This window comes from Mizuhopecten yessoensis, unplaced genomic scaffold, assembly GCF_002113885.1.
Source record: "Mizuhopecten yessoensis strain PY_sf001 unplaced genomic scaffold, ASM211388v2 scaffold4583, whole genome shotgun sequence".
In the NCBI taxonomy this organism is placed as follows: Eukaryota; Metazoa; Mollusca; class Bivalvia; order Pectinida; family Pectinidae; genus Mizuhopecten; species Mizuhopecten yessoensis.
In genome coordinates, this window is record NW_018405619.1 from 562,000 (window position 1) to 586,151 (window position 24,152).

The window sequence follows — 24,152 nt, forward strand, 5'->3', positions numbered from 1 at the left end:
TAGATGTTCTATCGATCAACCCTGGATGAACGTATCACATATGTAATCACTAATGTTATTGTTTTCTATTACAGTATCCAGTTGAATACCGGGACGTCATTCATACTTGAGGGGGTGTATGTGGCAGGGATAGCCTGTCCAAGTATCATGGATAGTGTTAATTAAATTTTAATGTTTTAAGAAAGGTGGATGAGTGAAATATTATTAGTGGAGTTTAAAATGTAATTGCTTGGTTAGGTGTACATGTATTGTGTGTGTAGTATCTAGTCTTGTTCAGTGTCATTGTCATGCGCCAGTTGTTCAGTGCCATGTGCTTTTGTTTATGTTTTGTTCTGTGACCTGTGACCTGTTTGTGACCTGTAACCCAATACTTACATGTGTGACCTTCCTTACCTGTACATGCTATTCACCTGAGTGAAAAAATCAGTTCAGGCAGACATGTTAGAGGGATCATATAGAAAAGGGTTTAAATTCATCCACCATGTCTGATGTCCAGAATGATCTAGTAAACGAATGAAACCAGAAACGTGTTTATTGTCACACATCTGCCCAAATCCCATTCCTGTTTCACATGCAAGCGACCTTCTTTGTGACAAAGAGAACAATGACACATAGTTTCGTCAGAAATGACGCCGTGGTTCTAACATACATTGATACCCTAGCTTCAATACGTGTAAAAGGTCGGGTTAACAAATACATTCCCAACTTCCGGTTTCATATCATACAACTTCCGGTTTCACTTCATCGAAGCAATGCAACTTTATTAATGCGGAATAAGAAGCACCTATTGGGGAAGTATTCGAGTCAGTTTTCTTGATATATTGCTGTTACAAGTTCGGACGTGCATCACTACCACATGTGTAGGGAGGTGGGATTATATAAAAGATCCTGTTTCAAGAAGACATGACGCTGTGAAGTGCAGTAACAGTCAGTGAGTATATAGCCACGGACTTAGATAGCAATCTTATCTAATTCCGTGGTATAGCTATTGGTCATTTCTAGTACATTCATATGTCAAGTGTGTCAACATATAAATCTGTAAAATGGGGGGGATAACGTTATAGCATAATAAAACCCCATTGGATGTACAGGTATAGACAGTCACCTCAGATCACAGATAAACGTGTAAATCTGAGCAAAGGTGTTTGAAATTCTGACTGTAAATTGAGATAAAAATCAATACAAATAATAAGGGTATTACTATAGTATAATACTCTTTTTTATTTGATTTTTATCTCAATTTACAGCCAGAATTTCAAACACCTTTGCTCAGATTTACACGTTTATCTGATTATAGGTAGGTAATGATACATGCAATACAATAAAGCGGGGTAAGTGAACCATGGTAAAACATAGGCTCTAACGAGCTGTTGATCCAGCTATACATGTATTACTATAGACGACACTAATTATATAGCCAGGTAGTGATACATGTATGTGTATAGACAGGTAGTGATACATGTATGTGTATAGACAGGTAGTGATACATGTATGTGTATAGACAGGTAGTGATACATGTATCACTATAGATAGGTTATGATACATGTATCACTATAGATAGGTTATGATACATGTATGTGTATAAACACGTAGTGATACATGTATGTGTATAGCCAGGTAGTGATACATGTATCCCTATAGACAGGTAGTGATACATGTATGTGTATAGACAGGTTATGATACATGTATGTGAATAGACAGGTAGTGATACATGTATCACAATAGATAGGTTATGATACATGTATGTGTATAGACAGGGTATGATACATGTATCACTATAGATAGGTTATGATACATGTATCACTATAGATAGGTTATGATACATGTATGTGTATAAACACGTAGTGATACATGTATGTGTATAGCTAGGTAGTGATACATGTATCACTATAGACAGGTAATGATACTTGTATAACTATAGACAGGTAATGATATTTGTATCACTATAGACAGGTAATGATACATGTATCCCTATAGACAGGTAATGATACAGGTATTACTATGAACAGGTAATAATACTGTATCACTATAGACAGGTAATGATACAGATACATGTATGTGTATAGACAGGTAGTGATACGTGTATCACAATAGACAGGTTATGATACATGTATCACTATAGACAGGTAGTGATACATGTATGTGTATAGCCAGGTAGTGATACATGTATGGGTATAGACAGGTAGTGATACATGTATGTGTATACACAGGTTAGTGATACATGTATCCCTATAGACAGGTAGTGATACATGGATGTGTATAGACAGGTAGTGATACATGTATCAAAATAGACAGGTTATGATACATGTATGTGTATAGACAGGTTATGATACATGTATCACTATAGACAGGTAGTGATACATGTATGTGTATAGACAGGCTATGATACATGTATGTGTATAGACAGGTAGTGATATATGTATGTGGATAGACAGGTAGTGATGCATGTATGTGTATAGACAGGTTAGTGATACATGTATCCCTATAGACAGGGAGTGATACATGTATGTGTATAGACAGGTAGTGATACAAGTATCACAATAGACAGGGTATGATACATGTATCACTATAGATAGGTTATGATACATGTATGTGTATAAACACGTAGTGATACATGTATGTGTATAGCCACGTAGTGATACATGTATCACTATAGACAGGTAGTGATACATGTATGTGTATAGCCGGGTAATGATACATGTATCACAATAGATAGGTTATGATACGTGTATGTGTATAGACAGGTTATGATACATGTATGTGTATAGACAGGTAGTGGTACATGTATGTGTATAGACAGGTAGTGATACATGGATCACAATAGACAGGTTATGATACATGTATCACTATAGACAGGTAGTGATACATGTATGTGTATAGACAGGTTATGATACATGTATGTGAATAGACAGGTAGTGATACATGTATGTGTATAGCCAGGTAGTGATACATGTATGGGTATAGACAGGTAGTGATACATGTATGTGTATAGACAGGTAGTGATGCATGTATGTGTATAGACAGGTTAGTGATACATGTATGTGTATAGCCAGGTAATGATACATGTATGTGTATAGACAGGTAGTGATACATGTATCACAATAGACAGGTTATGATACATGTATCACTATAGATAGGTTATGATACATGTATGTGTATAAACACGTAGTGATACATGTATGTGTATAGACAGGTAGTGATACATGTATGAGTATAGACAGGTAGTGATACATGTATGTGTATAGACAGCTAGTGATACATGTATCACAATAGACAGGTTATGATACATGTATGTGTATAGACAGGTAGTGATACATGTATCACAATAGATAGGTTATGATACATGTATGTGTATAGACAGGTAGTGATACATGCATGTGTATAGACAGGTAGTGATACATGTATGTGTATAGACAGGTAGTGATACATGTATCACTATAGACAGGTAATGATACTTGTATAACTATAGACAGGTAATGATATTTGTATCACTATAGACAGGTAATGATACATGTATCCCTATAGACAGGTAATGATACAGGTATTACTATGAACAGGTAATAATACTGTATCACTATAGACAGGTAATGATACAGGTATTACTGTAGGGCCATCATTGAAAATTTGTATTTTTTGGCCGTTTGGCTACTCATAATTTTTTCAGGTATGTAGTTTTTTTCCCTTTTTGGGAAATATCATATTTCTATTTAAAATTCTCATATTTAGAATCTTTCTGTAAAGTATCGTTTTTATTAAAAGTTCCAAAAAGATTTGGATGGGTGCCATTTTAGTGAATCAGTCACGAAACTGCAAACAAACGTTTTTTAATGATGTCCTAGACATGTAAACCAATCACTAGAGACAAGGTCACTACCATAGTTCAACAGTTTTAGTTTGAGGAAGTATTTGACTTATAAATCAATTAAGATAACATGTTTCCTGTAATAATGTAAGCTGTAATATAATTTTATGTTAATCAAGTTTGACTGTTTTCCTGCTAAATATTACTAAACGTAACATGTCAATGTTTGCTACCCTCTAACTGTTGACTGATCACGTGGTAAGGCAAAAAAAATGTGTGCTTCAGATAACTCAACCTAACCTAGATATCACTGTGGACCCTAGATATTGTATCATCTACACTTGTACTCCTATTGAAGATTGATTTATTAGCCAGGCAATGTTGACAGCCACTCATTAAAATGTACTTTCTTCCTGTTCTAGGAGTCTGACCTTATTCTTGACAATTTAATAGCTATTGTAATGTGTGGAAACGCATTGTAAAATTTGAAATAAAGCAAAATGATAATTAACAAAACAGAAAAACAAAAAAAAACATTAAAACAAGAGGCCCAGATGGCCTGTATCGCTCACCTATATATCTAAGCAATCATGGCAAAATATTCTCCAAATAAGATCCAAGGGAATGGGCCAGACCCCAAGGCCAATCCTTGTAGCATATCTGTATTAGAATATTCAAGCCCAGCAACTTTGTGTATGGTTATGGGGTGGGGATCTCAACTGTTTCCAAGCTGTGACTCAGAAACTAGGTCCTTAGGGTTGTGGCCAGACCCCAGAATCAATTCCAATATCATGACTGCATTCATATAGGTTTTGGGTGGGGATCTCAACCATTTCAAAGTTAAGACCCAGGTACTAAGGCTGCAAGGGTGGGGTACACCCCGGGGTTAATTATAATATCATGACTGCATTCATCTCTCTATAATCAGCAAATCTATATATGGTTATAGGGTGTGGATCTCAATTATTTCCAAGCTGTGACTCAGAAACTAGGTCCCTAGGGTTTTCGCCAGACCCCATGGCCATCCTGATAGCTATTTGCATTCTTCTCTTTATACTCAGCAATTGTGTATATGGTTATAGGGTGAGGATCTCAATCATTTAAAAGTAATTAACCATGTTTAGCCCCACCCCTTAGCCCGGGGAGTCAGCCCCAACATTTGTACAATTTCGAATACCCGCCTCACATGAATGCTTCCGACCAATTATGACAGACCGATATAAAAAAAAGTCGATAAAACGTCAGAATAATTCGGACTAGGCGGGGCCCAATAGGGGAAATAGAGGTTTAACCTTTCAAATCCTTCTTCTATCTTAGGGATTAAGGGATTTTATCCTAATCTAGTCTGGAGCATCCTTGGGCCAAGGGGACTCAATTTTGCATTAATGGTGGGTCTGGCCCCCCTGGGGGATGAGGGGCGGGCCAATAGGGGAAAAATAGCAAATTCTTTAAAATTCTTTAAAATTCTTTTTCTTATGTAGGAATGAAAGGATTTTTTTTTCCATATTTGGTCTGAAGCATTTTTGGGTAAAGGGGAACCAATTTGGGGCTCTGTTTGAAGTTTGTTCTTGCTATATCTCAAGTATAGATGGATCTTTCTGAATGTTTATATGTATTTACAGCACCTACGATGGAGTGCTATATTTTTATTTCATACCAATTATTTTAAACATATTCAGGAGAGCGATACAGGCCCTCTAGGCCTCTTGTTATTTACAAGCTGCATTGTGATCGTAATTACATTTTTTATTCTAAATTGTGATATCTTATAATAACATGCCTATTTTACCTGAATAAATAGTATTATTATCACTTGTGATGCCTTGTTTCTTTTGAGTAATACTGATATTATATATTAATTTTATGTTTCAGTTTCAGTGTTTTTCATAAAATGGAAGAATAGAATTGTTGAAGCAAAATGCATTATTTATGTTTTAGAAAAAAAATCCCATAATTTTATCCTTGGTCTCCTTGTAATAACTTCAGGTATAATATGTAACATTTAACATTTCCATAACTATTGACATTTTGAATTTAATGATCTTCAGAAAAAAATTAAATACAGTTCAGGAAAAAATGTACTACATGTAGAAAATTTGAGTTAACCCTTTCATCACTGTAGACCATAATGGACTCATCCAGATAAATATATCGTGAAGTCTACTAAAGTTTCCTAGGGTGAAAGGGTTAAGGGCTCATTAAGTTAACAGTGAAACAAACAAGATGGCCCAGTAGTAAAATCTTTCAACAAGACTCTTAATTAAGATTTCAATTATTTAAATCATGCAACTGTTTCGATTTTAAGGTAAATCAACAATGTTTCGTGCCACTGCTGAAAAGTTTACGAAAAGTGTAGCCTCAAATGGCGACACCTTCATACCAGTGATGTCTATCGCAAGCGCCAAGGATCTCAAACTCCTCCAGATTGTAGTCAAAGAGATTAAAAGACACTGCATTTTCTTTAAAAAAGTGAAATACAAACCCTACAATTATGAGGTAATACTGATATTTGTGCTGTATCTGTTTAAAGGGTTTAATAACTGCCTAGCTTGTGTTAGAGTGACTTTTGGAAATTCTTAAATCAGCATAAAATCATATATAGAATAACACAGGCTTTATCTTTTGATGTGTTATATATGTACAATTATATAGTGAACCTTTCAGTGTGTCATCAGTTCTTGTGTACATTTCATATTTAACTTTTGTCATCAGTTCTTGTGTACCTTTCAAAAGGGTCATCGGTTCTTGTGTATATTTCATATTTAAACTTGTGTACCTTTCAAATAGGTCATCAGTTCTTGTGTACATTTCATATTTAAACTTGTGTACCTTTCAAATATTGTGTTATGCATTCTTGTGTACCCTTCGTTCAGCTTTTTATCCACAATTTAATTAGCTACTTCAATGGTCATTTTATAGCATGTTGTGGGAAATTTTTCTATTAAATGGCTGTTGTTGGGTTTTTTAGGTTACCTGAACATAGGTCATGGTAACCTTTTGTGATAGCCTTTTGTCCGTCGTCGTCCGTCGTCCGTCGTGCGTCGTGCGTTAACTTTTCCTTGTGAACACGATAACTTCAGTAAATGTTAACCGAGTTTGATGAAACTTTGTATGCAGCCATATATCAATAAGATCTCGGAAGAGTTCGAAAATTAGAATTATTGGACAGTATCTTACAGAGTAATTGCCCTTTGTAATATTATTATTATTTGACCTTGTGAACACGATAACCTGAGTAAGTGTTAACCGAGTTTAATGAAACTTTGTATGCAGCCATATGTCAATAAGACCTCGGACGAGTTGAAAATGGAAATTATTCGACGGAAATTTCCAGAGTTATTGCCCTTTGTAATAATATTATTATTGGACCTTGTGAACACGAGAACTTGAGTAATTATCAACCAAGTTTGATGAAACTTTGTCTGCGGCCTTATATCAATAAGATGTCGGAGGAGTTGGAAAATGGGAATTATGCGACGCTAACTTACAGAGTTATTGCCCTTTATAATAATATTATTATTGGACCTTGTGAACACGAGAACTTGAGTCAAAATTGGAGTCACACCCATTTATTTCAGTTATCGTGTTCACAGGGTCCGACAATAATAGAATTACCAAGGGGTATAACTATGTAAGTTATGGTCAAACTCATCCAAGATCTCATTGATACAAAGCTGCATACATAGTTTCATCAAAATCGGTTCATATTTACTGAAGTTATTGTGTTCACAAGGAAATATTAATGAACGATGCAGCAAGGTCACTCGGACCGACGAAAAGTATGAATTGGCCCCTGGATGACAGTTCTAATTTGAATCGGATGTCAGGTGACCGTTACGGCCCATGGGCCTCTTGTTTTAAATCATTCACCCCTGATATTTCATAATGAACTGTTCCAGTTCAAATGTGCCTTCAGGGGCGAATGAGTTAATATTTATTGCAATGTTTGACTTGTTTTTCCAACAGCTGAGTGATGTTTAATTTCCATTGTAAGTAATTCAATTTGGGTTAGCATTATTAGTATTATTATGGTTTATATTGGCAAATGATAGTTTGGATATTACATGTTGATATTAATGCCCACATGTTTAATTTTGATAATTTAATTGGAATTATAACCCTGAGTTGACAGTTTGATATTTTGAAAATTTTGAGTCAGCCCTACCCCCAAGGGTTGTAGGGCGGGGCCCAAAGGAGTCAGTGTGCTAAATTTTCATCATTTTCCTTGTTTAGAATCAGAGGTGCTAGTTTCAAATACTTTCCAGTCTTAAATCTGTATGGTAGATATTGAATAAGGTGGTTTTATTGTTTTTTGTCACTTTGAATGATATTTCTGTTAATGTTTTAAAAACAAAAACCAACTCTCTGTATAAATATATCAGAACTCAGGTGACCGTTAAGGCCCATGGGCCTCTTGTTTTTTAAATCATTCACCCCTGAAATTTCATAATGAACTGTTCCAACTGTTGAATTGGAAGAGTTTAAATGTGCCTTCAGGGGTTAATAAGTTAATATTTATTGCAATGTTTGACTTGTTTTTCCAACAGCTGAGTGATGTACTGTTAAATTCACATGTACCAATGCGTGTTGACGAGGATACCCAAGAGGGCTTCTGTAAGTGGCACAGGACTATAGAACTATCCCTAAGTGGAAAATTTGGAGTCGCTATTCTGGAAGAATTGGCAGATGTGACGTTATCATCATCGGACACTGTCAATATTGAGGCTAATTTAGGTCAACTCAACCTTGTTGAACTGGACTCCGCTAGTCTGGAACAGGAACTTATTAAAAGGTGGGTTAAAACTAGCTTTGATTTTAATCCACTGTTTGTTTTATGCGTTATCATTTTCATATGTATATGGATTGAATTTGAGACAAGCCACTTTAACTCACAAACAGTATGTAAGTAGTTATTAATCACTGAACATAAAATAGACAAGATAATCACTACACTACAGCCTTTGTATAAAAACATTAATTTTTACATAATTTATTGTGGATTGGAGTGGCATATACGTTATCTGACTGGAGTGGCATTTGTCATCAGATTGGAGTGGCACACATGTATATCATTAGGTGGAAGCGGCATGTGTCATCAGATTGGAGTGGCATACATGTATATTATTAGGTGGAAGTGGCATGTGTTATTAGATCGTAGTGGTGAACTTTTTCTTATTTGAGTGGAATATGCTATCACATAGGAGTGGTATATGTTATAAGGCTCGACTTGCCTACATGTATGGTATAAGACTTGAGTAGCATATATGTATGAGTGGCCTACGCTATCACATTGGAGTGTCACATATTATCAGATTTGAATGGCATACATGTATGGTATCAGACTGGAGTAGCATGCATTTATGTTTTTATGCTGGAGTGGCATACATGTATGTAATAATTTGCTGGAGTGGCACACATTTTCTCATTTGAGTGGCCTACGCAATCACATTGGAGTGGCACATGTTATCAGATTTTACACTGCGGTGTCATAAATGTACCTTATCAGATTGGAGTGGCATCGTTATCAGATTGATGTGGTATATATTATTAGAGTGGCATTGTTATCAGATTGATGTGGTTTATATCATTAGAGTGGCATTGTTATCAGATTGATGTGGTATATATTATTAGAGTGGCATTGTTATCAGATTGAGGTGGTATATATTATTAGAGTGGCATTGTTATCAGATTGATGTGGTATATATTATTAGAGTGGCATTGTTATCAAATCGATGTGGTATATATTATTAGAGTGGCATTGTTATCAGATTGATGTGGTATATATTATTATAGTGGCATTGTTATCAGTATAGAATGCCAGTTTTAAAAATATCAATTAATCTAGATCAGGACTAAACCTTATAAGATGAAATATTATTAAAAAAAAATGTCTTTTAACAGGAGGATTGATTTGAGCCATGTCCTGATAAAGCAAATCCGTTTCCAGAGAAAGAGAGTGTTATGTGTGGTCCAGAGTATCGTCAAACTGGCTCAAGATGCCGAGGTCAAGAGAACAGATAAAATAGATATCGGCGGCGGGATAAACACCAGAGTGCCGGTATGCTGTATACAGGTTGATTTTCAAACCATAATCTTTTAAAAGTAATAGTTACCTAAATATGTCACATATGCGACCATAATGTAGTCTCTGCTATCCTCCTCCTTGCCGGACAGCTGTGATGTAGTTTCTGTTGTTACCATAGTAACCTTGTAGCAGTGGTGTGATATACCATACTGTTACCATAGTTACAGGACAGAAGTATTATACCTTGCTATTGCTGTATAAATAGCATAGCAGTATTATATTACATGCCCTAGCATGTTTACATATTACAGCCGTGATAAGATATGTTGTTACCAAGGTTACATTACAAAGGTGATATAGTATGGTGTTCATGGTTACGTTACAGCTGATATATATTTTGTGGTTACCAAGGTTACTTCAGAGCAGTGAATTGTTATCTGTAGAAATAGTTAGCAGTGATACTGTATATTGTTACTGGGTGATATGGCAGAAGTGATGTATTGCATTGTTACTTTGATAACATTGCATACATGTACATAGTAATAATATAGTCTATTGTTCCCAGGGTAACAATAATACGGATTATTGTCACCATGGATACATCACAGCAGTATCTTGGTTACGAAGCAGCAGTGATACATATTGGTTTATTGATACCTTGGTAGCATTAGAGTAATAATGAAGATTATTGTAACCATGGTTACATCATAGCCGTAATATGGTTAATCGTAACCTTGGTAACATGGTTACAATAATATAGTTTATTGTTGCCTTGGTTACATCACAGCAGTAACATTGTTTATTGTAACCTTGGTTAAGTTATAGCAGTAATATTGTTTATTGTAACCTTGGTTTAGTTGTAGTTGTAATATTGTTTATTGTAACCTTGGTAAAGTTGATGCAGTAATATTGTTTATTGTAACCTTGGCTAAGTTGTAGCAGTAATATTGTTTATTGTTGCCTTGGTTACTTGTAGCAATAATATTGTTCATTGTAACCTTGGTTAAGTTATAGCAGTAATATTGTTTATTGTAACCTTGGTTTAGTTGTAGTTGTAATATTGTTTATTGTAACCTTGGTAAAGTTGATGCAGTAATATTGTTTATTGTAACCTTGGCTAAGTTGTAGCAGTAATATTGTTTATTGTAACCTTGGCTAAGTTGTAGTACTAATATTGTTTATTATTCCCATGGTTACTTGGTAACAATGATGTAGTACATTGTTACCACGATCACTTGCTAACTGTTATATAGTAAATCGTTTGCCCCACTATATACAGAGTTATGGCCCTTTGTTTATTTCTAATACCGAAGTTTGTCCACGGCATAACGTCCATGTTATTTCACCTACGTTGATCAAACTTGCTATAGTTTCAATGTACCTTGAGAAGTAGGAGTGTCGCATTCTTAATTCGGGTCTCGTGACCCACTATATAAAAAGATATGGCCGTTTGTTATTTTTTTAAATCGAAGTTTGTCTATTGGCTAATAAGGGGAGACATATGTTTTTGTTCACAAAAAACACAATTTTGGTTGTTACCGTGGTTACAGGATGGCATTGTGAGCAGCGTGAATGTCCATGGGTCTTTAAGAGACAACACAGTACGTGATATAGGTCTCCTGAAAGGCCAGCCAATAGCATACAAGGTATGGGAGCTCCAAGTGGATAAATACGGAGGAGGGATTGTACCTTGTATCACGGAGGATATTCCTGGTGGATTTATGAACAAGGAAGACATTATAGGCCGTCCCCCTATACCAGCAAGTACCATTGATGTAAGCAATACTGGTAAGTCATCTGAATTTTGTCATTTGGTTATTTGAGAATTAGGAGGTTTAACCCTTTCACCACTGTAGACCATAATGGACTCATCCATATCAATGCATGGTAGAGTTTACTAAAGTTACATAGGGGTAAAAGGAACCATCCCCGTGTAGTATTTTGGAATGGGGATAATATAACTGCTACCCGGTTTGGTATATGGCTTCATGATGTTAATGAGTTATAAGTTTTCCTAATAGGAAAAGTAACGACCATTTAATAATAAAGAAAGGGTAAGTACCCATATTACTCGGAAGAGTTACTCCCTTTTTAATTCAAAGGAGTTTGAGTGCTTTTCTAATGCACTATACTATCCCTTAGGTTTTTTAAATGAATTTCAGGTGGTGGCTTAGAAACTGATGGAGCTGGTGCTGGGATTAGCGAATCTGGTCCGGTCGACTCCCCAGACAAAGTTAGCCGAATTCTCCATCCTCTGCTTTCCATGCCAGAGATACAAAAAGAGAAAATCAACGATTTGCTTTTCCATGCTTCAACAGAAGATTTTGAAAAGTTGGACATTCTTGTAAGTGAGCCCAAAAGGGTTGTGCAGGATTTTGCTATTTTTGGTTGGAAATATCTATGGTGCAAGATGATCATATGGTGTATAAAAGCAGTTGGTATGACCCCCTGGGATGGAGGAGGAGGGCCCCGATTGGACATTTGACTAGTAGCTTACTGGGTGAGGGGCTAACAGTTCAAAATACATAACCTTGACCTACATTCAAGGCTAAGAGTTATTCAAATAAAATGAATTTGATCCAAAGTTAAAGACATCAAATGTTTTTGAAAACTTCAATTAATACATGTATTTTCGAGTACTACAATGCCTGCAATAATAATATTTGGCCTGTGCCTTGTATGGGTGAATGGCTGTTCAATTTAACGGTTGTTCACGTAAATGGTAAAATTCCATCACTAGCTACTTGAATGGTTGACATTGGCAGATTAGCTTGAAAATTAGTTTACCAACATCAATAAATAACAAAGGAGTTCTACATATCTCTTTGGTTCCTTGTTTTTAGGAAAATGCAAGTCGAAAATTTGAAGAACATTTATTAACATATGGGACACTACTGTTGAATTAAAAACAGGAAAAACATCATTTTCAATCTGTGAAGCAAGTTTTCTTTTCTTACAGTTTGACCAGGTAGAGGACGGATTTCGTGATCCTAATACTGAGGACAAACCATCTTTTCATGGAATCTCAGATTTGAAATTCAAGGACCAGGACATTTGTTGTAACTTTCTTACTCTGGCTGGATTTGAACTGAAGGTGAGACATTTGTTATTTCAACTCTCACAAATCTCTCCAAGTTATATAGTTAGTATAACTGTATTGCGTCAAAGACAAGATGGCAGGTCTCCGTGATACTGCACACCAGGAAATTTTTCGCTGCAGTTTAATTTTCGCCTTTTTCTTCCTGCACAATGAGTGCGAATTTATCTTTTCAACTGTGTGCGAGACCGTGTAATGGGGCCTCTGTACGAGACTGTGTAACGGTCCTCTGTACGAGACCGGGTAATGGGTCCTCTGTACGAGACCGGGTAATGGGTCCTCTGTACGAGTCTGTGTAATGGTCCTCTGTACGAGACCGTGGAATGGGTCCTCTGTACGAGACCTTGTAATGGATCTTCTGTACGAGACTGTGTAATGGATCCTCTGTACGAATGGTCCTCTGTACGAGACTGTGTAATGGTTCCACTGTACGAGACCGTGTAATGGGTCCTCTGTACGAGACCGTGTAATGGTCCTCTGTACGAGACCGTGTAATGGATCCTCTGTACGAGACTGTGTAATGGTCCTCTGTACGAGACCGTGTAATGGGTCCTCTGTACGAGACTGTGTAATTGTCCTCTGTACGAGACCGTGTAATGGGTCCTCTGTACGAGACCGTGTAATGGATCCTCTGTAAGAATGGTCCTCTGTACGAGACCGTGTAATGGATCCTCTGTACGAGACTGTGTAATGGATCCACTGTACGAGACCATGTAATGGGTCCTCTGTACGAGACCGTGTAATGTTCCTCTGTACGAGACCGTGTAATGGATCCTCTGTACGAGACCGTGAAATGGATCCACTGTACGAGACCGTGTAATGGGTCCACTATACGAGACCGTGTAATTGGTCCACTGTACGAGACCGTGTAATGGATCCACTGTACGGGACCGTGTAATGGGTCCTCTGTACGAGACCGTGTAATGGATCCACTGTGCGAGACCGTGTAATTGATCCACTGTACGAGACCGTGTAATGGATCGACTGTACGAGTCCTTGTAATTGGGCCTCTGTACGAGACCGTGTAATGAATCTACTGTACGAGACCGTGTAATGGATCCCCTGTGCGAGACCGTGTAATTGATCCACTGTACGAGACAGTGTAATGGATCCACTGTACGAGACTGTGTAATGGGTCCTCTGTACTAGACGTGTAATGGATCCACTGTACGAGACTGTGTAATGGATCCACTGTACGAGACTGTGTAATGGATCCACTGTACGATACCGTGTAATGGATCCTCTGTACGAGACCGTGAAATGGATCCACTGTACCAGACCTTGTAATGGATCCTCTGTACGAGACCGTGAAATGGATCCACTGTACCAGACCTTGTAATGGATCCTCTGTTCGAGACCGTGAAATGGATCCACTGTACGAGACCGTGTAATTGATCCACTGTAGGAGACCGTGTAATGGATCCACTGTATTAGACCGTGTAATGGATCCTCTGTACGAGACCGTGTAATGGGTCCTCTGTACTAGACCGTGTAATGGATCCGCTGTACGGGACCGTGTAATGGGTCCTCTGTACTAGACCGTGTAATGGATCCACTGTACGAGACCGTGTAATGGGTCCTCAGTACGAGACCGTGTAATGGATCCACCGTGCGAGACCGTGTAATGAGTCCGTAGATATAACAGACATTGATTATCATGTGAGCCGCTAATATTTGACCCAACAATATTATACAGTCATAAATTATCATAATAAATTATTGCCTCAAACGTACTTAATTCCTAAGGGAAAAGCACTGCTAAATCAGCTGTAAAAATATCACCTCAATCAACTGAAATAACATTGTTTATTCATCCGCAGGAAGATGAAAATAAGATGACATCACCTGCAGCATGTACTCCAGCTTTTGAAGCATGCTGCCACCTGATGGAGGCCATGACAGATCTACCGGAAGATGTGATGTCACTGGTCCGAGGCTGCAAGTCTAGTTTATGTTCAACTTTGCTTCACGTGGTATGTGTATGGGGAAAGACATAGTAAAAAGTCTGACTATATACACATCTGATATCTCTTAAACTGACCTCTGACCTAACCGACCCCTGGTTTAACCGACAGCTGGCTCATCTGACACCTGACTTAACCGATACCTGACTTTAACCGACAGGTGACTCAACTGACACCTGACTTAACCGTTACCGGACTTAACCGACAGCCGACTCAACTGACATTTGACTTTGCTGTCATTGGATGAAACTGTTTTACACCTGACTGATCTAACACCTGACTTAACTTACGCCTGGTGTAACTGACATCAAATTGATATCTGGATTTAGTGCTATTTGACTTTACTGACGCTTTACTCAATTCTAACTTAACTAGCATCTGTCTTAACTGACTTCCGGTCTACTGTAAAACCTGAATTCAAATTCTGCATTAAGTGACATCTGATTATCATTTGAAATATGACTTTACTTACGTAACTGACACCTGACTTTACTTACGTAACTGACACCTGACTTTACTTACGTAACTGACACCTGACTTTACTGAAATCTTATCTAAATTTGTCTAATTCTGTTCTATGTATTAAGTTTGGACAGTTCTTGTAAAATATCATTCAATGTTTTTAAAGTTTAAAAAATCCTTATATATATTTTGTTCCATATTTATGGATTGAATAAATCTTGTCAAATATTGCTCCTTATTTACAGATTGAAGAGTTCTTGAAGGGAATGCCAATGGTGGAGTTTACTCAACATGTCGAGGAGCTGGCCCGCGATCCCGTGGGAATGGGACTACTGAATACCTTAAACATTAAGGTGGACATGGAAAGGAAAAATCCTCTGATAGCTCGGGATTCGAGACTCGCTGAATGTGTAGATGAACTTTATTGGTGGTTGTGTGCAACACATATGCAGTGACATTTCACTTAGATATATCATTTATAGTGTCATTACATATATTGACATCATACTTAGTGACATCACACTCAGTGACATCACACTCAGTGACATCATACTTAGTGACATCACACTCAGTGACATCATACATAGTGACATCACACTCAGTGACATCATACTTAGTGACATCACACTCAGTGACATCATACATAGTGACATCACACTCAGTGACATCACACTCAGTGGCATTACACTCAGTGACATCACAATAAGCAACATCATACTTATTGACATCATACTAAGTGACATACTTACATCACACTTAATGACATCACACATAGAGATATAATTTATAGTGTCATTACACATATTGACATCATATTTAGTGACATCACACTCAGTGACATCACACTCAGTGACATCACACTCAGTGGCATTACACTCAGTGACATCACAATAAGTAACATCATACTTATTGACATCATACTAAGTGACATACTGACATCACATTTAATGACATTACACATAGAGATATAATTTATAGTGACATCACACATAGTGAAATCAAACATAGTAACATCACACTATAAGTGACATACTGAGATCACACTTAGTGGCATATTACTCAGTGACATAATGTACACTTAGTGATGTCACATTCAATGACATTATTCTTAGCGACATACTGACATCACATTTAGTGACATCATGCTAAGTGACATTATTTTATACTGACATCACACTTAGTGACATAACACTTGGTGACACCATGCCATATTTATATCAACCTGAATGGCATCATACTTAGTGACATTATACTTGCTAAGATTACACTTAATGACATTATATTGTATTGATATCAACCTTAATGACATCATTCAAAGAGACATTATTATATAATGACATCACACTCAATGACATCATACTAACTGACATCACACTCTGTGATTGACATCGATAATAATAAAGTGAAAACAAGACTACCAGCTGGTGGATGTTTCCAAGGGTAGATGTTTCCAAGACTTAATGTTTCCAAGGGTAGATGTTTCCATGACGTAATGTTTCCAAGGATAGATGTTTCCATGACTTGATGTTTCTATGGATAGATGTTTCCATGCATACATGCTTTCATTACAAAATGTTTCCATCGGTGCATGTTTGTATGGGTCATGTTTCTATGGGCAGATGTTGAGCATAAAAACTGCTCAAAATCAAAAGATAACATTTTTCTGAGTTTATTACGTTGAAACTCAGTTTCTCAGTGAACACATTGAAAACTGTTTGTAAAATACTACTCACTGATCAGTATGGAACAAAAAACATTGAGATTTTAATTGAAAATTATGAGTACCGGTAGCTGATCATTTAGGACAATGTTAAAGTCCGTATTGGACTGGCAATGTACATACACATGGAAATGTATCAAAAACCATGTGAAAATGGTGGTGCTGTACTTTGTTTATCACAAGTAAAGAAGTCATGTCACAAATATTATATTATATACTCAAACTGCTGTCCAGTGTAATAAATGAGTGTAATAATACTATGACATAAATTGCTAATATGTAAACATGTAAACAAAGTTTTACTTTATTATTTTTTCATTGTGACCCCTCTACCGAATAAAATATTCGTCGGCACTTTCTTTCGTGGCTTACGGCCACCTATATCTTTTTGTAGTTCAAACTTTTTTGATACCAAATATAAACAAACAGCAGTCAAGGATATTAATCAAATGTGTTGCATTTATTTTCATGGTTCCACGTGCAATCACGAAAACCACAAATATGTATACACAGCGAACATTTCATGTTCTATGGTATCATATATATACAAAACAGAGACACTTGCTATTAAACAGATTGTTTTGATACATTTTCAGATCATTGTTCGGGTGTAAGTTATATAAAGACATGAGTTACATGCTGTACAAGTCACAATTGAATCGACCAAAGCAGGAGTCCATCCTTATATTTCAATCAACGTGTTTTTTTCAATAATTGGAACTTGTGAAATCCATTCTGATCCTTTGTCTCAGGTTCACGAGCATGTGCAAGTCTACGTATTGACGTGATGTAAATTATTATAGTCCGTCATTGAAGGACCGCCATACAACATGATGATGTACGTTGATAGTTAAATACAGTCAAATTATGTAGAAACAAAATGCACAAACATATTTTAAATGTCATAACTATTTTTTTGTTGGTGAATTCTTTAAGATATCAAATTTTCTGATGCGTCATCGCGGAAGAAAAATGTCTAGACGCGGTGCACAGTCTATGCATAGTCTGGGTCCCTGCTGCGATTGCTCCGACGCAATCGCAGCAGGGACCCAGACTAGTCTATGCATGGCAGACATCTTTTTACTAGCTCGAAGTGGAGAGCCGCTAAATTTCGAGGATTGTGAAGCTGCAGTTACTAAATGTCAAATTAGACAGGAAACCAGACATGGTATGAAAGGACAAAACATTTGATATGACATTAGGCCGGACCACATGGATCTTACACAGGGGTTCGTTACAAATGTCTGAAATTAAGTTAAGTATGCTATACTGATATGGTCACAGCCCACATAAACATACATTCATACACACTGATATGAGTCACAGCACCTATAAACATCCATTTATATGTATATTTATGTGTGCTGTGACCCATATCAGTTATATCATGATATGTGTATTTCAGACATTTGTAACGAACCCCTGTGGATCTGCGTTGCTTGCACAAAGCAGAATGGGAAGCTGGAGTGAGAATTTCTAGGGCAGTACATGACTTGTCACTACCGCTAGCAACCGCGAGCTGATACTATTTTGCTGATTGATCGTTTTTGGTTGTTTGAACAATTTCTGTTTTGCTTCAATAAAAATTTGAAATCTCATCAAGTGGTATTTTTGTTTAAACACATGTCAATAGTTCTCTCCCTTCGCAAAATCATACGCACAGGCAATGTTAATCTAATCAAATTCATCGGCAAATGAAACAGGTTACATTTGGTAGTTGCATTGAGTCCAACTTGAGTAGGAATTGAAATCTTTAATGGTGACATTGATCGTCTGACATGGTAACCATGACAACAAGTTTAAATTGTAATGGAAGCTATTACCGAGTCCCCCAGTACATGTACATTACCCCTGTTATCGTGCATAATTATTAAAAAAAAACACAGTAGTGTTCATTGTGCCACAATACACCTAACGTTTAATGTAATTTGTACAACCCGTAATAATGTACATACCAAATTTGAACAATTCGAACAATATCTTAATTTCTGCAGTCCAGACATCCCCCAGACAACCCAGGTAAATGACGTCACATGTAAATGCCGTCACCAAAGAACAAAGGCAAATCCAACATGAAGCGCTAGTGCACTGCATTGAATTTGCATTTGTCCAGTTAGCATTCATATTGCCTATGAATGCCAAATGAAAGCAGTTCAATGCTAAAATGACACTGCATAACACGGTATTCGTATGATAAATTAATTTTCTAATTCTTTTCTCTTTTTGATATTTATATCTCTCCCTTCTTGAGCTTTAACTTTGACTGTTTATAAATTAGCGCAAACGCGGTGAAATACGGTTCGGCTAATTGATACATGTTTCAAAAATAGTCCGCACTACTTTGTATGTATGTCACGGTAAAGTGCGATGACATTTCATTTCAAAATATTTTATTAAATCAATTGATTCAATGGGAATTGGGCAACAGGCTATGCCTATACAAGCCCTCTCCCTTGGGTTACAGACATTTCAAACAATAACATAATTTAGACATTAACATATTAGCACTGGCTTGGAACATTAGATAGTACTTAATACTTCTACTCAATACTTCATAGTCTTTATCTATCTCTGAACTAAGCTAAACAAAAATAAAAAATAGAATTACTGAGATAAAACAAATACATTTTGGTTTTTTTGTTATTTTTTCTTCACCAGTATATATAGAATATATTTCAAAATGGAAAGCCATGCGTGTATACTGCATTTGTAAATAATCAAATTTTATAAATTTTACAACATATATTAATATCAAAAACTGGAACCTTCATTCAATACAGTAAATATTAAATATTAATAGTTGAATAATTTGTAACATCAACAAGTCCTCCATCACCACTCCTACTCCAGATAACAATAATAGCTGGGCAGCACTAAAATGTCCATACACACCACCACTGTGTGCTTACCCAGTCATTAACAATCCAGAGCAGGAGCCGTGTTGAAGGAGTATTCATGTAGACATGTATACATACACATTGGGACTATAATTAACAGTTATTTCAAAATCTGTTAGTAGACTCAATATATTTCTGAACACAGACACAAATAGCAAAATTAGGATAATGACTAAGGCGGTTACTTCCCCTAGTTAGTATATTGATATCATTTACTAAATGTCCAATCAGGTTTAAGTCAAGATTTAAATGTAGGTTTAGTTGAATGTTAAGCTGCAAATGAGACAGAGAGTCTAATAGGTTTTGTCTTTGGATTATATACCTAGGGCAGTATAGAAAGAAGTGATCCACATCTTAGTCATGGTTGCCACATATACAGGATGGGCTATTAGTAAGGTGGTGCGATGACACTGTCACATTTCAGTGGTTATTAGCAATTATATTTTGGCTGATTTGAAATATTTAAATGATAAAATTTAATTAACTCTCACAATACCTATTTTGGGCGTAATGTTTCCTTTTTCTCTTAAAACTGTTATTTTCATATAACTTTGGTACCAAGCCGATTCTAAAATTATTTAAATAGTTTAAATAATTACCAAAATATCCTATTTTTATCAATAATTTCAAAATCTGCTACAAATCAGTCATGTACATAACTACATATTGGTGCAAAATATTTTGATATTAATCAACCTTTACAAAACGTATATTTGTCTTTTTTTATCAAACTTAACGGCGCATCCATGTATCGATTCAATTCAAAATCGGTTAGGAAAAACCGATTTTTGAATTAACTTTTCTAAAATCTATTTTTGTAATTATTCCGTGTGCGGTTGGAGTCGATCCAAAATGTTTAATAAATTCCAGACACAACTTTTAATTAAAGGGACATCACGTGAAAAGGCGGTTTTTTTAATGAATGTATGTATTGTATGCACTTCCACTTATGTTACCTCGCTATCCCCATATTCATAGTCCGTTCCAAATGTCCAGTTTGACCACTTGAATTGTTCGGGAAAGCCCTGCTAAAAATAGCGCCGATAACGTCACTGACTAAGTATAGTACACAAGTGATGCGAGCGAGATGCAACGGTTTTCAAAGGGGCCCCAAGAGAGGGGCCGTTAGGCAACTGCAACTTCTTACCGCACTATGAAACCAAGTTATATGATTTCTGAGTCCGTATTCAAACTTATTGAACAGTTATCATTCATCATTAGAAGTAAATTGCACACTCGCCAATGTTCATAATTTAAATTTATATAGCTTTAAACATAAATTTGTTGCCAATAAAGTTAAACAAGGGATGGGGCACAAGTTTTTACAATTTATCACAACCTTCTCCCGTCATCCATTTACAATTAAATGTCAACAATGATAATAGGCATAAACATAAAGTAGATATATTGAAATATATATTGAATTTAGTACCGGAGTGTGGCCGGTACAGATGGTACGGGGCCAAACACACAAACGGACAAACCTTTCTGATTTTTTTTATATATTGCCGGGGCAGAGGAGGCCGGGTATTCATATTAGTACTAATTTAAATCTTGCATGTAAAAACAAAAATAATCGTTTAATTCAGCAATATAATTAAATCATACCATTTTATTGAACCCGGTAATATTATAAATTTTGAAAACCCACGGACTTAGATAACACGTATCTCGGTGACCCATAAAATACGCCGTGGGCCATCACAACAGTTATCCCTTGGAGGGCCTCATGGCAAAATCAAACTAACCAGTCACTTATCCCTTCCTTTCGCATACCATTAACATATTAAACTAAGTTCATCTGCATTCAAACTCAGACAAAGATACTAGCGAGCTTAATAATTTTAGATATGTATTCATAACATAAACAGCGCTAGCATTTCTGTCGATTCCATTTCAGCTTAACCGGCTAACCGCTACGGCAGTTATTTTCTCCTTTGAATACTGCCCACCTGCAATAATGATTCCTTAACGTACTCCTTGCGCTATCTTTTGACCATTTGGCAACTTTTCGTTTCGTAGCTGACACGGTACAACACTTTTCTTTCGCTTACTTCACACGGCCAGTCATTTTGTTATTTTCCATAAGGAGTCTCACTTGATATGTTTATGTTATATTTGAAAAAAGGACAAAAAATAAAGTTACTTCACCGTGATGCCCCTTTAACAGTTACAAAACAGGTTTTATTTAATTTTTTGTTACAAATTTGATTTAAAACGTGCATCTCTGAACATTCCTTTACTTAAGTATGCGTATGTATAGGTACACGCTGTAATTTGTATAGGCACGGGCTTAGTTCCGTTGTATAGATGTAGGTACAGGTTGTACGTATATTGTATGCCGACACGTGAGCGCCCGACCAACTGTTGTTTCACGGTAGAAAACACGTCATTTCTACACAATACACAGCAGATGGGGGATGTTTGTCACAAAACATCGCGATATACCGCAGCCAAAATCGACGATACTTCAAGTGAAACTGTCGATAATGCACGTGATTGTGCAGTTGGCTATGACACGAGAGACTCCGGTTTTATAGGTCCAGGTAAGTTTTACCCTACCTGGCACCTGGTGACTATATATAACTATGAACCTATGGGTCAAAGAAGTAATATAGACGGGAACCTATATATATGTTGGCGCACGCGCAGAGTCCGACCGTCTGCCGTCCGTCGTTATTTCTTTCAAATGCCGCCTACGGTCATGCTATTGGCATGGAACTTTCTTGGGCACAGAGCTTTTATTTATTTTCTGTTTTCAAATAAGTGACATTGGTAGGTCACAGGTTAAATATCTTTATATGTCGAATATTTAAAATGGCATCTCAAGATCATCAAGACGTGGAGTCCTGATTGTTTGCGTGGCCTGCATTGAATGTCACGTGTCTAATGTGTTTAGATGTTTTTGTTAAAGAAATTTTATCATTTTTTTCAAATCCTCTTTAGAACCACGAAGCCTGGAATCATAATAGCTGACCTGTAGTTTGCTGGGTTGATCGGAATATATATGGACTTACCCGATATTCACGATCACAAGTGTTAATTGTGATAAAAACTTTGAACGATTTCCGCTAGAGTACTACAATGCGCAGAAAAGTTTGTTGTTAAACTGCGTCTTGCCGATGATAGGGCATCCTCGATATCAAGGGGTTACGCTCACTATCGCTCTCTGCACAGAGCGAAAGTGGGCGTAACCCCTGTAAAATCAAAATATAGCTAATTAGAAACTTTGGATGTGCTGTTATCAAAAGCTCAACGTTAAAATAAATTTTGCAAATAAGTCTATCACATTATCTGTAAGCAATACGTTACATGCCCCATATACCTCCGCGTACACAATTCTCGTCTCGTTCCTGACGCGTCGCCAAGGTATGTTGTGCGCGTGTACGATGCAGTGATCTGCTACATATGTGTGGGAGATGGGAATATAACTCAGCGTGTTGAACATGTACGTTCCCATGATTTTCTTGAAGAAGGTTGATTGGTGATGATGGGGGTTGGGTGGGTGCTAAAATTGTTTGTGTTTGAGGGCGGCATTCTCCCGACCCTTACCCTTAATACTCCATGGCTCCTATTTCCCATCCTCATTTTCTGATTACATTGCCCCTCACTAAACACATTCCCCGACTTTACCAAAAGAGGTTCTACATATATCTCATTACCTATAAAATGTCATTAATTTATTTTTTGGAAACTGTGTCCGTATACAAATCGACTTTTTTTCCCCTTCAAAAAATCCAGTTGCAAGTTTTATTATATCCAAATGCAATACAGCATATAGGTAACAAACATACATAATTAAATATTCAAAATTCATATGTGATGTAAAAGATGGCGGAGGACAATTCCATTCAAATATATATATGCCTACAGACATGTAATAATGATATCACGTGCGGTTTTACAGCATGATTTTTCGGAAAGTTGTGAAAAGGACAGTGTATAACAATTTATCACATACTTACTACTAAATACGCAATTCCCGCCCTATATGATACGACTAAAATCACGTGACCCATATCAGACCGGCCGGTCGGAAAAATGCATATCACGTATCTCAGGATTTTCGGAACACCTCGTGACTATTGGGTCCGGAACACATCTGGAGTTAGTGTGTCGTTTCTATGCATGCGCAGCAGACGAGATTCTATGAAAAAATGTCGCGTTCGGCTCAAGGTGAGATGA

General features: G+C 36.7%; 1 protein-coding gene across 3 annotated transcripts; it reads left to right on the forward strand.

The window, feature by feature from the left end:
• The first annotated feature begins 748 nt into the window (after positions 1–748).
• Positions 749–17,999, forward strand: LOC110449346. 3 transcript variants are annotated; one of them, XM_021496146.1, is made up of 9 exons: positions 749–931; positions 6,108–6,298; positions 8,350–8,594; positions 9,704–9,875; positions 11,378–11,615; positions 11,990–12,171; positions 12,787–12,921; positions 14,745–14,897; positions 15,596–17,999. In XM_021496146.1, exons 2-9 carry the CDS (start codon positions 6,119–6,121, stop codon positions 15,803–15,805), a joined length of 1,515 nt encoding a protein of 504 aa, XP_021351821.1. In that variant the 5' UTR covers positions 749–931; positions 6,108–6,118; the 3' UTR covers positions 15,806–17,999. The 3 variants fall into 3 exon arrangements, with proteins under 3 accessions (XP_021351821.1, XP_021351822.1, XP_021351823.1); XM_021496147.1 differs by having other exon boundaries at positions 9,704–9,860; XM_021496148.1 differs by lacking the exon at positions 6,108–6,298.
• Positions 18,000–24,152: the final 6,153 nt, after the last annotated feature.

What these genes read in the sequence shown, in the direction of transcription:
- LOC110449346 (XM_021496146.1), top strand. Translation starts at nt 6,119, where the DNA reads ATGTTTCGTGCCACTGCTGAAAAGTTTACGAAAAGTGTAGCCTCAAAT. An exon ending in ACAAACCCTACAATTATGAG is followed by an intron (nt 6,299 to 8,349) that starts GTAATACTGATA and finishes TTTTTCCAACAG; the next exon opens with CTGAGTGATGTACTGTTAAA. An exon ending in GAACAGGAACTTATTAAAAG is followed by an intron (nt 8,595 to 9,703) that starts GTGGGTTAAAAC and finishes GTCTTTTAACAG; the next exon opens with GAGGATTGATTTGAGCCATG.